We start from the raw sequence: 16,047 nt of genomic DNA on the forward strand, positions 1-16,047 counted from the left end.
CCTCCATGATGCCTACGTCGACGGAACGCTACGATATTACCTCCCGATCCTGCACAAAATGTCTCCCACAAGCAAGAGAAAACTCGAGGCAGCACGAAACAACTGCCTTCGCGTATGTCTTGGCCTTCCGAAGGGGTCGTCCCGCTCAGGAACTGTAGCAGAAGCTGGATGCCTGCCTCTGGAAGTGCTATCTCCGCAGGAGACACTTCGGATACACCTCCGCCACGTCATTCATACGAAGACTCACTTTTTAAAGGATATCTCCAGAACCCGTGCTACATCTAGCTTTGGGCAGGCCGTCGGAAGCATATCTATTTCGATTCCTGCTCAGGTGTCACAAATTATGCCACGAAACATTTCACCATGGACACTATTCCCACTGCAAATCGTGCCATATATACCTGGAATCAGTGCGAAAAAGAAAGTGCCTCAAGCAGCTACTTATCAGATAGTTTTGGAATATATGCACAAAGAATACGCAGCCGCAACGCACATTTTCACAGATGGCTCTACAACTCCACATCATTCATCATGTGGACTTTTTGTTCCCTCTACAGGGCAACGATTCTCGTTTCGTCTTGAGCGAGCGACATCATCTACTTCAGCGGAGCTATATGGCATTAAGGAGGCCCTTGTTTATGTACTTCGACAGCAGCCGCCAAAGACATGGGTGATTTTCACAGACTCAAAAGCAGCCTTACAAAGTATGTGGAACAGGCACAAGCGTTGCAATAATCAACCAGCAGCATTTGACATTGCTTATCTTCACCACAGGGCTAAGATTGCTGGGCATTTCATAAAGTTCCAGTGGATACCTGGCCATGCCGGCATTTCCGGAAATGAAAGAGCGGACGAAGCTGCCAGAAATGGACTCCAGTACCGCAAGTTCAAAAGAACATTTTTTTACAAAAGCCAACGCTTCAAACATGGCAAAAAATATGCCTATCAAGAAAAAGACCGCATCTTGAATCTGCCGCTTCACCAAGATAACTTCCTGCATTACACTGACCCAGAAATGAGACCGAAAATTCCACGACCACTTCCTCGACACTTAGAGACATTATGCCATCGTCTTCGACCGAACGTGGCATAATCTGTGGCATAATTATCTGTACCGCATAGGACTTACCACTAACCCATACTGTGATAACTGTCGCAACTTAGAAACAATTGAGCACATATTACTAGAATGCCCCGCGTACCGCGACGAAAGACAATTTTTTGAGCACCAACTGGACATGATTTGCCATGAACCGTTAACGTTACCGAGTATCTTAGGTCCAACGCCCGGCCCTTCAAAACAGCGACGGGTTTTGGATTTATTGTTCAAATACTTGACAGAAATTGGTCTAATAGGAAAGCTTTAAAAATTGCACACTTCCTATACAAAAGCCTAAATTTACCCGCCATGTCACCTGCAAATATTAGTATCAGGTCCACTCGGACATTTCATATTCATTTTTATCCTCTTTTTCTCCCACTCTCTTCTGGAATGTTTTAATCCCATTCCCCATCCCTATACAGAGTAGCATGACAGCGGTTATATACGCGCCGGCAAAAATTCTGTTTTTCTAATAAAGAGCCCTCTCTCTCTCTTTCTCGGTGGGAGATATTGTGTGAATACGGTATCAGGACAGCTTTTCTGAATATATATATATATATATATATATATATATATATATATATATATATATATATATTCGTTTCCCTTAGAATTCCCTCACTCATTCCTGTAAGCATGCTTTGCATGTGGCCATTAATATGCTTGTGGCCAATTACATGAAACAGGACACGGTGTGGCGCATTGCAAGAGATGCGCATTCACAGCACTTTTCGGTGAAACTGAGTTGATTGCACGTGGGACTGATAAATACGTTATAGAGATTAAGGAAACGCTGTCTACAAACGCAAGTAAAGTGCGCAAGTATGCCATCTGTCCAGCTAACTCGAATTGTAATCGAGATTGCGGTTAATGCGCACGATAACTGTTGAGCTTGTAGGACTGTCCAACGTCAGGAGATAGTCCATGAAGCTCACTGTGCTTCTTACGTTTATGTTAAATTTTGTTTATTGTAATATGATTGTAAACCCCTGTATAATTGTGACCTGCAAGAATAAGCCACTGGTAATTTTGCGCATCAGCCATCTGTTAGCGTTTCATGCCCCTGCTTTTAATAACATGCTAGCGCATAATCGAGTACGTAGGAAAATAAGTTTGAACATTGCACGCAAGAGAGGCGATTTTTTTTCCTTTCTTTTTTTCGGGCCAGCGCTCGTAACAACATCGTCGGCTGAAGATGCAAGGTCAGTGGCCTTACTGTTTATGAACATATAACTCACACGTAAGCGAAATAATAAAAGAAATAACACGATGCAACGCGTCAACATGGCAGCCTAAAACGTCTAAGTCGAAATATTTGAACGCGCCACAAAGCTTGTCAACTACTACCTGCGAGTATATACTTCTTTTTCTAATGAGACAAATGTCTGCTTCAAGTGACCGGCTCTCTTAATGTCTCCAACTTTTATTTGTTATTCTCACTGTCATGTTTGCGTGAAGTATTTACAATGGTTTAGTGAAGAATACGCTTTTCGTGATGACAGTCGCCTAAAAAAAATATGCTTGCAACAGAGTTGTTGCGAGCATCGAGGATGTGTCTGAGGGAGAAACGCTCCTTCCTTAAAGACGAGCGTTCATGAACGTTGATAAATGGCACAAGGTCTACCTAAAGTGAAATGCTGTATTTACAGATAAAGTGAAAATCGTTAAATACACGCTTTGTTACGCTACGCACTTGTATTTTTTCTCCTTTTGAGCAATGGATGCATTTCTAGTACGTCTTTCTACACTTCCTTTTTTTCGCAGATACACAGTATGCGGTAATTTCCTCTTGTTCTGTCAAAATGAAGCGACAACGCCTGAACCCTAAACGTTCTTGCAAAATAGAGCAGTGTTTCCCAAACTCTGATTCGCTAACCCCAGTGTGTCTGGAGAGAATTATCGAGTCCTCGGGTGCCATTCTGAAAAATAAAAGATTCGCCTCGAAGATATCTTAAATATGTTCTGGCAAAAAAAAAAAGGATGTCTTGAAGATATCCTGAGTGAGCTAACTGCATAATTTTTTTGCACATGGACACGAATAAAATCGGCAACGTGGGAAAGCAGCCCTGACACTGACCAGGAATTGAGACTCCAAGTCTTTTAAATTGAGCCTCACGTTAGCGCCCTTACTATGGTAAAATCTTTTCAGGGGCTGTTGGCACATTGCGTTTGGACTTAGTGTGGCGAAAGATAAAGAAAAACGCAGAAATGCTAGCCTGTCACGTCGCTCTTCATTCTCATGAGCTTCCCTTTGGAAAGATGTAATTCCAAGTAAGCGCCAGAAATTCCAGAAAGCACCACAGTGATTTCACACTGACCCCAGTGCGAAGGTAACATAACGAATGAAATTTCTGTGTCAGCCTCTTGCTCTCATGCGAGTGTATTCTGTTTAATGCTATTTGAATGCTGCGCTTAAATGCCTAGTCCTTCAGCAAAATATTGAAAGTACAAGTACCGAAAGAAATGTTTTTTTTTTTTCATTTGAAAGGAACGGTGACACCACCTACTAGTGACAAACAGCGCCACTGTTCCTTTCGCTGAGGAAATTGCTTTTTTTTTTTTGGCGCAGAAAATGAGGCCGTGTATGTAATTTCAATTGGCTCTATCTTAAGTCAGTACTGAATCAAAACATGATACTAAAAATGCACTTCGAAGAGACAAATGTGAATGAAATTTAAGCGTAAACAGGCAAGCAGTTTGGAGGAGCGATCCATAGATACCAGGCTACCTTACTGACGCTAAACTCTGCACAATTTAGGTACAAATTAAGCTGATATCTGCAAGGGGATGATACTTTCTCAGTACTGATCTTAACATCGCATGCGTTTTTGTGCGTATTTATGCATCGGGGGGGGGGGGGAGGGGGGGACACCTATTTCAGGTCCCCGAATCGCTTGCCAGCATGTCCAACTGTCCGCGATGCCTAGAAGTTTGAGAACCACTGCAATAGACCGTTAACTCCTGCAGCCGCTTTTTCGCTCCTGAATGCTTGTTTGCTCTGAGTTGTGTCCACGTGCGCAAAAAAAGAAAAACATATTCTATTGAGCGCCTTCCCAACTTATGTCATCTGCCGTGAAAGCATTGGCTGTGATGCATAGAGAAAGTTGGCAGCTAGAAGCAACTGGCATCGACTGCACTGCGAAATAACAACAAAGTTAGGGTGTCAGAAACCTTACGCAGAGGTAAACATATCGGTGAAAATTAATCGGCAGACAGGTTCTCCGTGCAAGAACAGAAAAACCTTGTGGACCTATTTAATGAGGAAACAGTGCGTCGAGGGATAACTAGCGACAAATACGTGAATTAACAAATCATACGTATCCGTAGTTCAAAAGAAAGGCTTGCGAAGGCGGATAAATGCTTTGAAACGGCGTTCCTTTGGAGACCACTCGTGTTTCATTTATCGACGCTTTGGCGCCGTCTGCAAGTGATTCAGCTCTTCAATATAACCATGACCGCCATAATGCAATGAGTATTCCTGAGACACAAAAGTAATGGATCTCAGGAATGGCATGGCTTCTAGGCTTAAGCGCCGACGCATTTTACAACCTGACTTACCAAAGTTGCTTGAGTGCTTCAAGCGCAGGCGAGAAGCTTATCTCAGTAATCGTGGTTAGTTGAAGTTCCGTCAAACGCTTTCAGCACCACCGCCAAGTCTTCAGCGTCACGTGAGACGACTTCGGCAACAAGAAATGTTTTCGACATCACCGCCCACTAATGTGGAAGGTCATACGTGGTGCTGCCATTGAGAGCGGTGTCTAACGAAATGGAAGCCGTAGCCTGACAACGTCGTAGTTGATGCGCGGCAAGGACAATTTTGTTGCTTCCACTTCAAGCAACTTTAGCGAGCCTGGTTATACGATACCCCGGATCTCGAGCGTTTAACCTTTCCTCATTGCATCACGGTTACTTAAACGGCGCATTCTTAACTAGAACCCCCGAAGGCACCGACCATAGCTGTGTCCCTCCTCTCTTTTGCTCTTATCGTGCAGAAGAAAAGCGTATCGCATCCACGCACTCTTTCGAGTGACCTGAAAAACTTTAGCGAAGTCCCACCACCGCCGGCCAAAGACGCATCTAGCTACACCTTGGCTCCCGTTAAAAGGAAGCAACTGCGTGGCAGCCGTAAGAATAGTTGGCAGCTCTCGAAAGGCAGTAGTTTTCTTCTTCTTCCGCGGCCGCACACAAGTGGAACGGTGGTGCCGCCCCGAAACGGAAAGGCATCCCTCTGCTTATAGGCGTAGGCAAACGAGTAGAACAACGGCGTTCTTTCTGTGCATGACGGGTTCTCCGCGCCTCGGCCGCTCCTCTCCGATGCTCGCCGAGGGAACGCCAACTCTGCCCCTCCTCCGTCTCGAAGTGCAATTGGAAAAAAGTGCCCTAAGAAAGTCATCCTCATAACAACACTTCCATCCGGTTTCCCTTGCGGTAGATCCTGATTTGCCCCGGATGGTGATCGCCCATCGTAGTGCACCGGAAAGCGAGCACTCCAGTCTCCTTGCCGAAGTTCACCTCGAACCTGCGTGCAGGATGCAGAACAAAGTACACACCGCAATACTTTCTCGTTTACACGCAAACAAACGAAAAAAAATTGCGCATATCCAACTCGCGCGTTGGAATCTCTGCGAATCGAAGCGTTCGTGAAGCGGTTACTTGAACGCTACAAAACTAAATGCCATGCGCACAATAGGCTTCATTATCACCTATAAAACACATCACCTCATGCAATGCTTATGTTTATGCGACGCATCGGTCACAACTTTAAAGGGACGCCATGTTAATTTTTCGTTCGCATTCTAAGCCGAAATGCAAAGTGCAGTACCCACTCGACCTCAAGAGCAACCACCTCGATGGTCCGAATAAATGTTTTTATCTTTCTCTCTCTCTCTCTCTCTCATGCGGACGCACACTGCGAAACGTAGATGCAGTGACGTCACGACGACGTAGGTCACGTTTGTCGAGGGAAAGAACGGTGACGACAGACGTGTGGCAAGAGAAATGCGACGCGAAAAGCCAGGGCTAATGCTGACTGTTTTTCTCGTTTCGTTCCCGCGTCCATAGCATATTGGATACTGGCGCGCGAGCACGAGCGCTCTAGTGCGATCGTAGTGCACGTGCTACGCGACGTGAAGAACGGCCAGGCAGAAGCTGGGATGCAAGGTAGCGGCAAGGATAGCTGCTAAGAAGGCCACAGACGTTATTGAGTTGGTGACTGGCTGTGTGTTCTACAGCAGTTCCAGGACAACCTTCAGGGCAGAATATATTAGGACATGCACAGCCGATTACGTCTTTGTACGGTCGCATACTACACTTCGCCAATTGCAATGCGATTCCCCAGATTAGGAGGCAGTAGTGCTAGCGGTGCTGGCGAAAGAATTGAAGAAACAAATACCGTCCGGCGACGAATAACGTTCGTGGTTTCTGCTACAGAGGCAGCACTTACTCTGTCGAGAAGTTGACTTCCGGCGATTTCCCAGTGGCGTTTTGTATGACGAGAAAGAGCTTGGTCACAATCTCGATAACGTGGCCAGTTTCGAAGATGAAATCCCCTTTCTTTCTTGTCGCTTCAGTCTATTAAAAAGAACAGAAAAAAAAACAAGGACAGGTCATATACACAGTCGGTCGTTGCGTTCTTGAACCATCACTTTTTACAGCTAGCACTACGGAATAACAGTGTAGAAATAACTTTCGTGTTTTGCTATGTTTCCTTTTTTTTTTTGCACAATCTAGCACAGGTAAGTGACCCATAAGGCATCTGCGCGTGGTGGTAAACGGGCTACAAACAACCGAATAACTCCATTTATTTCTCTTTTTAGAAGTTATTTGGGTCTTTAACGTCCCAAGACGTGGCTAAGCGGCGAGGATCGTCAGAGTACAATTCTAGAAACGCGTACGCATCGCGAGCGACAAGCCATCCAAACAGTATACCCAGCAGTTTTGCCCTATTTTGTTCTTGAGCTGTAGTCAGGAGTTGCACCCCTGACATCGAGGTCAATGATAGCGCACTTAAATGAAAAGCCAGTGTTGGGGGTAGCTACAACCAACTACTACTAAAAAAAAAAAAAGAGAAGTCAGTACTATGGAATGGTTCTAACGTTTGCGAAGTTCACGGCGCGTTTACCTTCACTGGTTCATTGTACATTAGGCCCATTATGTATGAGGAAATTTTCCATTCTATTCCCTTGATGTCGTCGCGCGTTTCGTCTGAACAACTCGTCGACAGTGAGCTCATATTTCTTGCAGGCTCATTGAGACAGACTAATGCGTTGACACACGCTCACACACCGCATGAACAAACACAGATATTGAAAGGTTCGATTGCCGGCAGCGGGGACTGCATACCCATGGGGTGAAATACAAAAATACGCGTGTAATAAAATTCCGGTGAAAGCTAAAAGCACCAGGAGTGAAAAATTCAAAGGGAACCGTCTACTACGTCTTATCTCGCGGTCACGTGTAGCTTTGGAAAAATCAATAAATAAATCAATAAATAAATCAATAAATCAATCAATCAGTCAGTCAGTCAGTCAGTCAGTCAGTCAGTCAGTCAGTCAGTCAGTCAGTCAATCAATCAATCAATCAATCAATCAATCAATCAATCAATCAATCGAGCATAGATGCCAGTTATCAACTAGCTCTCCGTCATCCTTGTGCATGTTGCATTGCACTCCAAGCGAAGACCCCAGAAAAAAAGCCATAGAAAAGCTAAAAAGGAGTAAATCGAAGGGCCTTGCTCATACTGCATTACCGTGCGTATGTGAAAGACGGCGATGTCGTCCAGAAAAGGACTGAGCGATATCCTGTAGATGTCGGTCACTGGAATGCGGTACTTGATCTGCAACGTCCGCTGGTCCATGATCAGCATCGCGTTGGTGCTCACCACGAACAGAGTCTGCACGCACTGCACGCAGCGACAAAAAAAAAAAGACATCCGCTTCAGCCTGAACAGGTCGTTTACCAACGCTGAGAAATAAAAGCTCAAAGCATCAGCACGTTTTACATGACGGGAACTCCGTTGCGGTATGCTCAAAAACATTGACCACGCAAACAGGCGACGGCGTATACGATGTGCTTCCCGCTATGTCGGGATGCTTGGCTTCTGAAATCTGGCAGTCCGCGTGGTCTTTTGCAGGCGCCGCCAAATCTCCCAGGGCCATGCAGCGTGGCCTTTGACGGGGGAGTACGACCAGAAGGTGCTTGTGCCAGGCGACACCTAAGTTCGGGTGTCAAAAGCACCTCTCCTAGAGAGGTGCTTCCGGTGGTCACATCTTCACGGATATGGCATTTTTTTTTTGCAAGGCTTCGCTGTTCCAAAAAAACTTTGTAAGCACTTTGGCGTAACTACTAGTCTTACATTATTATACTGTACTTCATAAAATAGAAGGGAGAGCGGCGACGACATATGGGGTGTTGCTTCTTTTTAGGCATGTCGATCTTATCTAAGTTTAGCCATATTAATATCGCCAGCCCATTTGTTGCTTAAGAAAAAGAAAAGAAGACATCGGGAGAGACACTTAAGAGTGATTGCGTGCGGGAATGCGAAAGCGCTAGAGTCCCTTTGATGAAATGTTCTCGATTGATGTTTTCTACACTCAATAAAATTACTTCTATTGATTCGGTGTGTGTGTTTACCTATACAGTGGCTACAGACTGGCTCATTTTATACGCTCATGACATGGCGTCGAGAGTCCATTCGCAGTAGACACAGCACCGATGAAATCCGAAGAGCAAGTGACGCGCGGAATGCAACGCGCTCATTTTAGACACTCATGACGTGGCGCCACCTCCTCCCCATTGGCTGCGCCGTCACGTGGCCAATGACGCACGCACTAGGCCCACTTGTAGTCAGCCAGAACCGCGGAGCCACCGTGGCGTCCGGGAAGCGTGCTCATCTCGCACCCCGGTGGTCCGGGCTTAATTCCCACCCTGACCGGAATGTACCAAATTTTATTTTTAAAGCCAGTAGTTTACGTTGTTTACAGGAACCTCCCTGAGAAATTTGACGTCAATCCGAGAGTCTTTTACGTGTCTTTACTCTTTGAGCCATCGGACATGTTTGGTACCATCGACCGGTCGCGCCGACTACGCCGACGGATTTTCGCGTGATGGGGCATTTAATGCTTTTGCATTTTTAACTATAAGTTAAAACAGGCCGATGATATGTAGCTTTCGCGCCGTCCCTACGAAACTCACCTTGCCGCTAGACCTCGTGATCTTGCTAATGATGTCCGCGAAAACGATGTACTGGTCTCCCGTCTCGTCCGATAGCCTTTTCCACTTCACGTTCTGGCGCAGCCGCACATAGTCACCCCGGAACGGATGGGCCACGCTGTCACACAGAAACAACAAATGTTACTTCCGCATGAACTTTGCAATGAGCAAGAGCTAATAGCTTTCCAGTTAAAAAATATTACCGCATAAGCTTTATCTGCAGGCATTTCTGGTATCATGGCTATATAAGCTTGAATATATCTGCGTTCGAAGTGTCGAAAAAAAGAAGACTACGGAGATTATCGCTGATTACGTATATATATATATATATATATATATATATATATATATATATATATATATATATACTAAAAGGTCATTGCAGAGCGCTATAGTCCAGTGTTCGACATATTCGTGATGGCTATTGTTTTGCTCCTCGACGATACGCGGGCAGACGACCCTGACCTTCGTAGATGGCTTAACTGCGCAGGCGTGGCGCTCAATGAAGTACTGTTCGGACGATCACAATAAGCCTATCAACAATTCCAGGAACAATACCTCTTCTGCACATTGCCTTCAACAGGCTGAGAGAAGAGCGGAACTTGGAAATGCGGCAGTTCAGCGTCCGCAGCGCCCCACACTAAATTAACGATTCATTCATGAGGTATCGCTGTGGCACGTTCCACACTTGTGCCCCTTTATCTCGAATTGTACTTCACGTGATTTGAAATTATGCGCAGGGGCATCACACAGAGTTTGTGCAATTTGAGTGGAGTTGCAAAGCAATCCGTTGGCTCCGCTTACCTTTTCGGATAGGAGGCCTTGTTGTCTTTGAAGATGATGCTGGCAGTCATTTTTTCTCGCATGCGATTTCGAGCAGTTTGGTCGAGTTTCTGCTTGTACCGTGTACACTGCAACAAAGAGCCGTGGCAACATCCATGCTTCTATTACGTGTTCATAGTGGCGAAATGTCATTTGCATATCAATGATTCGGTTGTGAATACACAAGTATTCAAGATAATATGAAAGGATGATTGTGGTGATTTAAGATGGACAAGAGAAAGGAAACATGAAAACATAGCTTAATAATTTGGCATTTGATACGTTTATTTCGTTTAAGAAAATAAATTCGCTATGTATTAAGTAAAAGTTCCTTTGACTCTGTGCCATATAGCAACGTTGCCGTCTTTTCTCAATCGCTGATTTCATGCTCGTTTTTTGTGTTGCACTGTGTTGTATGTGACAAAATGACCTTTGTACCTTTTCACCAAAATCCACAAGACTACATATACTTACGTTTTGCTTAATGTGAATAACTGTGATGCTGTAGGCCTAAGCTCCACAAATCGAGACAAATTGCTATGTCATTTTGCGCTCAGTTCCTGATTACCTGTTGCCTCGGAGAGTGGTTCTGCATATGCATGGTCATTATTTTGTTGGGCACATACCTCACGGCTTCTACCAGAGAAAGTTGTTACCTATATCCGTCGCTAATAAATCAATTAAACATGCTTGGCATGTCTATCTATGAAGGGCACTTCCGACATCGTAAAACCATGGTACTAGAAGGCTGCTGCCTTATTTCCTGGTGAACAATAATCCACACAGTAGGGAACATTTGTGATATGTGAACTCCCTAGAAACATCCGCTTTTTGTTCATGAACTTTGGAAGTGATGTTTGCTCTTTACTCGTGTCACGTGCATCCTGTTGCGGACAGTCATGTCCGAGAAGGGGAGAGAAGACGGCGCTGCTCTCAGGCACCAATACCTCCTTAACAAGAACAGCCAATAACAGAAGAAGAAGAAAAGTGCGTCGCGCACCCTCCATTTGTGGTGCAACTTCCTCAGCAGGTGGCTGGTATGCTGCAAGAACCGGGGCGCCGGGGGCCACGAGCGGTCCGCCGGCGAGTCGGACGGCAAGTTTCGCGCCAGCCACAGCAGGTATCGCCGGCGCTGCAAACGCCAAGGGGAAGGAAGGGCATCGCCAGGGAGAGTCGCCACTGTAAGCCCTCGGCCGGCAAGCCTCACATGCTCAAGGCGCGCGCACGCGCACGCGCTGTCAACGCGCTATTGCAGGCGTCGCTCAGGTCAGCGTTAACGTTTTAACTCTCGTTCAAGTGCGCTCAGATGTGGCGGGAAGCGGTCAAGTGCACCTGGATGCGATGCGTCCAGGTGTTCCCGAGGCAGGGTTTGGGTGCGGGCTAGTTGGTATTCTATTGTTTCAAACATCGCTCACAGCGCGCACATTGACAGGGACCAAAAGAACGACGAAGACAAGCTCTGACTTCCAACTGATTTTTGTATTGAGTAACACGCATATATACTAAGACACCAAGACAAAGGCGCCCTCACACAAAGCACAAAACCGACATGAGCAAGCATTCAAAATGCCTTTGTCTTTGTCTCCGAAATGCCTTTGTCTCCGAAATGCGAGAGTTTTGCAGCTTATTGCCCCGCTTACGAAGAGCTTTGGGACGGAAGCAACAACAACAATGGTACCGTAAGGCAGCGTGGAAACATAGCTTAAAATGAGAAGGGCAGTCTCCCAAAGCATGTTGACGAAAACGTGTGTGCACGATTATACAGGTTCACTCTCTACGTAGAGATTATGCCTATATATCTACACAAATAAGAAAGAAACCAAGCGCGGGGCTGTTAACGTCTTTCCAGAGCTGGACGCATAATTAAAGGTTATTAAGGTATCTTTCTGTGTTAGAGATTCGTTAGCAAATAAGGCTGTCGTTCTTGTGCAGGGCGCATTCACTCCCCACATTCTTGTGGTTATTCCATGCTACGCACAAAAGATTACTTAGTCAGATCGAGGCAAAATGTAATGCGCGCTGAAAACAAGCGAGACGTATCAAAGACACTGCTACTGGATTGTAATCCTGGTAGTTCGTTTGTATCATTGTATAAATGATGTATAATTCAGGATGTGTCGCAGGGAGGCATGACTAGAAGAAACTGATGGTAACGATTGCGGCTGTAGCAGCTAACCCTCTCACCTCCCCTTCAATATTAACTGTTTTACTGCGCGGAGAAATACGTCGAATATTTATGCAAGTGTGAGAAAACAATTTTGGAGCTTGCAAGAGTCTACGACATTTGACTGAACATGTGGTACGGTCGCTAACGACTGAAAAGTATGTCAGGTTCGCAGTGACTGCGGTTCACGTGCACCTGGGTGGTTTTGGTGACACCTAGTTGAGTTGCTTTAAAAAAAAAACAACTAAACCAAATGGTCTGAACAGCTTTACCGGAGAACCGATAAAGTAAGACGTCGACACTAAGGTTAAGCTAAACTGCGCACATTTCTTCGACGTCTTTTGCTTCAGGTGAACTGCACGATGTGCCACGCCTAGAAGAATGCACATTTCCAACTCCTGCAAGGTATCGTTCACAACCTTCAAGTTCACATTCCTGGCTGCACATGTGAAGCTATTACCGGATGCATCAAGGGAACGTAGCCAAGCCATGATCATCTCCATCTAGTCAGCCAGTAGCGAGCAACCATGCAAGGTGACATGCCGGGCGCAGCCTTGCGACCGTCGGACAAGGACACACGAATGGAGAACTGCACTCGAGGGGGTTTCACATCGCGCTGGTGGCGGGTTTTGTGGCTCGCGCGGGGCCGCTCACCTTATAGAGGCGGTAGGATCTGCCCAGGACGCGCGCCGCACACTCCCGCTTCCTCGCCTGCCTGACGCCGTGGAACTCCTCCCTCGTCTTCAAACGTCCGTCATGCACACATATACACACAGAACATAACCCCACCTCGCTGCGGATTCACGACGACACACACTGAGACGGCAACCGCCACTGAGAGGATAACCAAGCAATAACGAAGGCATGCACCCCACTACGCCTTTTTCTGCGCCCTCTTCGCTTCTCTCGCGATCCTTCGTCGCTTACGCGACCCGTGCAAAACGTTTGTGCGCAGGCGCGTGCTGCAATAGCTACTGTGCTCCAAAAGATAATGTATTTGTGCACTTAGCGCGCCGTAAAGAGTGCAGTGCGCTTTGAAGCGGGGCAAGTGCATCAAAAAGAAACAAAAGCACGGGCAGCAAGGCAAAGCAGAACGCAAGGTCACGTGAATATTGCGAGGTCAGCAGTGTCACACGGTGCACCTTGAACCTGTGCGTTACGCAGCCGTCGATCACGCTGTAAACAGTAAGAAAGTTCTACGCAAGGAAAGTGCGGAGAATGTCGTTCTTGGCCTGTGGGACGCCGTTTAGCCGCCGCAATCTGCTGCTGTCGCACGAAGAGAAATTGCAACACTCTTGCAGCTACTTCGTTATCGTCCCCCTTAAAATTGTCGTCATCGTCGGTACACTGCACTGAGGTTATGAGGTACACTGCATCAGGTTATGTGATATTGTGGCTCGAGTAAACGTCGAGAAGACAAGCTGAATTCTAAGTCGATGGTTAGGCGAATTGTGTTCCCAAGAGATTCATCCTGCAGTCTTGTCAAGACCAGGACAAATGCTTGCACAACTGAAAAATGTTTATTCCACATGAAATGGCTCAGAATCAAGTTTCTACTGCTTGAGCAAATTAGATTATGCAGTTCCAAAAAAAAAACGGTAGCCTCCGCGCGTTTTATTAATAGACTAGGTGTGGCCAACGCGACCAAAGCAGACCGCGCACAGCCAATCAGCACTTTGAAGGTGCATTTATCGAGGTAAAAAAGTCAAAGTTTACATTGGCTGTTGCTTACAAGCATTCGGATGAGGAAGAAGCTTTGAGCAATAGTCTGTTATTGTCGATAAAATTCAAAAGCGTTGAAATTGACTTTGACTATTGTTTAAAAAGTTACAATTATGTAATCAGACTTTACGAGCCGAAACCCCGATTTGATTATGAGGCACGCCGTAGTGGGGGACTCCGGAATAATTTAAATCAACAGGGGTTCTCTAACGTGTACCAAAATCAAAGTACCCAGGTGTTTCCGCACTTTCCCTCAATGAAAATGTGGCCGCCGAGGCCGGGATTCGATTCCGCAACCTTGTACTTAGCAGCCCAACACCATAGCCGCTAAACTACCATGGCGAGTCATCGACTTATTGTTTACCAGCATGATGATGGAAGTGACAAAGCGTTGAGCAAACATCTGTTTGTCAGAACGAATATATTGCATCTCTGGTGGTAAGCAAGATCCATCTCGCAATGTCACATAAATTGGAACAGCACTGTTCAGTTCACGAACTCAAATGCACAGTTTGCAGAAAAAAAATCTATTAATCGCTCGCTCATGCAAAATAAAAAAAAATGCAGCTTTTATGTCTTCGAAGTCTTTGCACGTTTTAGCTTTAATATGATGAGAAAGGCTGCACAGAACTACAATAAACAGTAATTTAATGTCTTCTAATGAAAAACTTCAATAGCTAAAGTTTCGCCTTTTCAACAAAATTGAGTGCATGTATTTTCTCACTCAAGACGCACACATCCTTTTTAATAGGCACAAAGAAAGTTTGACGATGAAGCGCTGGTTTTATGTCAGATTAAGTGATCGGACAAGCTCTAAGCTGCATATATCAGCGTGCTTTCCATCATGCCAGCTTGTACTCTGCATGATGCAGTGTTGCAGCTAACTAATGAGGGGAAAGATGTGCAACTTGTCTTGTTGCGGCATGTTTAAAAGTGCGAAATATCACGTTTGCAGATGTTTTCATACAACGTGACGTACTCCCACTGAATCATACAGCAGATGCAGTTTTTTTAATGAATTTTCAAAAAAATATTTTCATTAGGATGTGACTACAAGAAAGCAACCAAGACGAGTGGCTTGGAAATCGCTGGATTACGGGTGAAGCTTAAGTACAACTGCCATGAAGCCTAAATATGCAGCAAGGTTTCAGCAGAAACTGCCTCAGAATAATATAAAGAGGTTCAGTGATGCATCACTTCCAGTTCGTTCTGCTTTTTCTGGTTGCTTATTTTTTTTTCCTTTGGCGAACATTCTGTCCCACTTTTTTTATTGCGTGCTGTTAATGAATAACCTGACAACTGTAAAAGCAACGACGTTCTATTTATTTCTGAGATGCGAAAGTTGTCTTTAGCAGTTTTGTTGCTAAAGTTTTTACGCGCTGCTGCAGCATACCCAAACTCGTAATAATAGCTTGCCCAATTCCGTTCCTGCAGCTATGCAAATAGCCCTACACAGCGCTGTTGCTTCATGAATATTTAGAAGACGCAGTTACTTCAGTCTTTCTTTCGTATCGTATCGTTCTTTTTTTACCCTCGGAAACATTTTTTGCATTATAAGTAACAGTAACAAATAAGCTAGGCCCACGTAAGCAAAAGAACTGTAGCAAGCATAATGCTGTGCATTGTGCAGTCACGTGCGGTGTCTGCATTACAACAACACATTTTGAACACAAGGCAACTTACACGGTCAGGTAGTTTAAGTTTTGGTACTTGACCAACAATTCCTTTCTCGCCAGGCATCTATAGCACTCAGTAGGAAAGGCGACGGCTTAACCTCTTTGTTTACCAACCCAACACGACAGAGCACATGCCCATTAATGGCATAGTTTTCTGACGCTGTAAACATTTGTCACTCTTTTCAATAGAGTTAGAGTACGTGCAACCATAAGGTTAGCCTATTCTCAAGCACAGTAGTGTCCAAGTAGACATGTCACTATGATGAAAGAACTTGTTACTATGTTATACTGTAAACACAAAAAGCAAAACAGAAAGAAAGAATCCAACCAATAAACGTACTACTCATAAA

At 45.2% G+C, this 16,047-nt stretch overlaps 1 protein-coding gene across 1 annotated transcript in view; it reads right to left on the reverse strand.

Moving 5' to 3' along the window:
- Positions 1-3,158: 3,158 nt before the first annotated feature.
- Positions 3,159-16,047, reverse strand: part of LOC142582728 (unconventional myosin-Ia-like) — a 172,744-nt gene continuing 159,855 nt past the window's right edge. The window contains exons 26-32 of the mRNA XM_075692718.1: positions 12,954-13,040; positions 11,136-11,267; positions 10,118-10,224; positions 9,296-9,431; positions 7,851-8,003; positions 6,546-6,673; positions 3,159-5,621 (exon numbers count right to left, since the gene is read on the reverse strand). Of these exons, the coding sequence (XP_075548833.1) occupies positions 5,498-5,621; positions 6,546-6,673; positions 7,851-8,003; positions 9,296-9,431; positions 10,118-10,224; positions 11,136-11,267; positions 12,954-13,040 (867 nt within the window). The 3' untranslated portion in view covers positions 3,159-5,497. The remainder of the gene's footprint in view (positions 5,622-6,545; positions 6,674-7,850; positions 8,004-9,295; positions 9,432-10,117; positions 10,225-11,135; positions 11,268-12,953; positions 13,041-16,047) is intronic.

The sequence above is a fragment of the Dermacentor variabilis genome, chromosome 5, assembly GCF_050947875.1.
Source record: "Dermacentor variabilis isolate Ectoservices chromosome 5, ASM5094787v1, whole genome shotgun sequence".
NCBI classification, from domain to species: Eukaryota; Metazoa; Arthropoda; class Arachnida; order Ixodida; family Ixodidae; genus Dermacentor; species Dermacentor variabilis.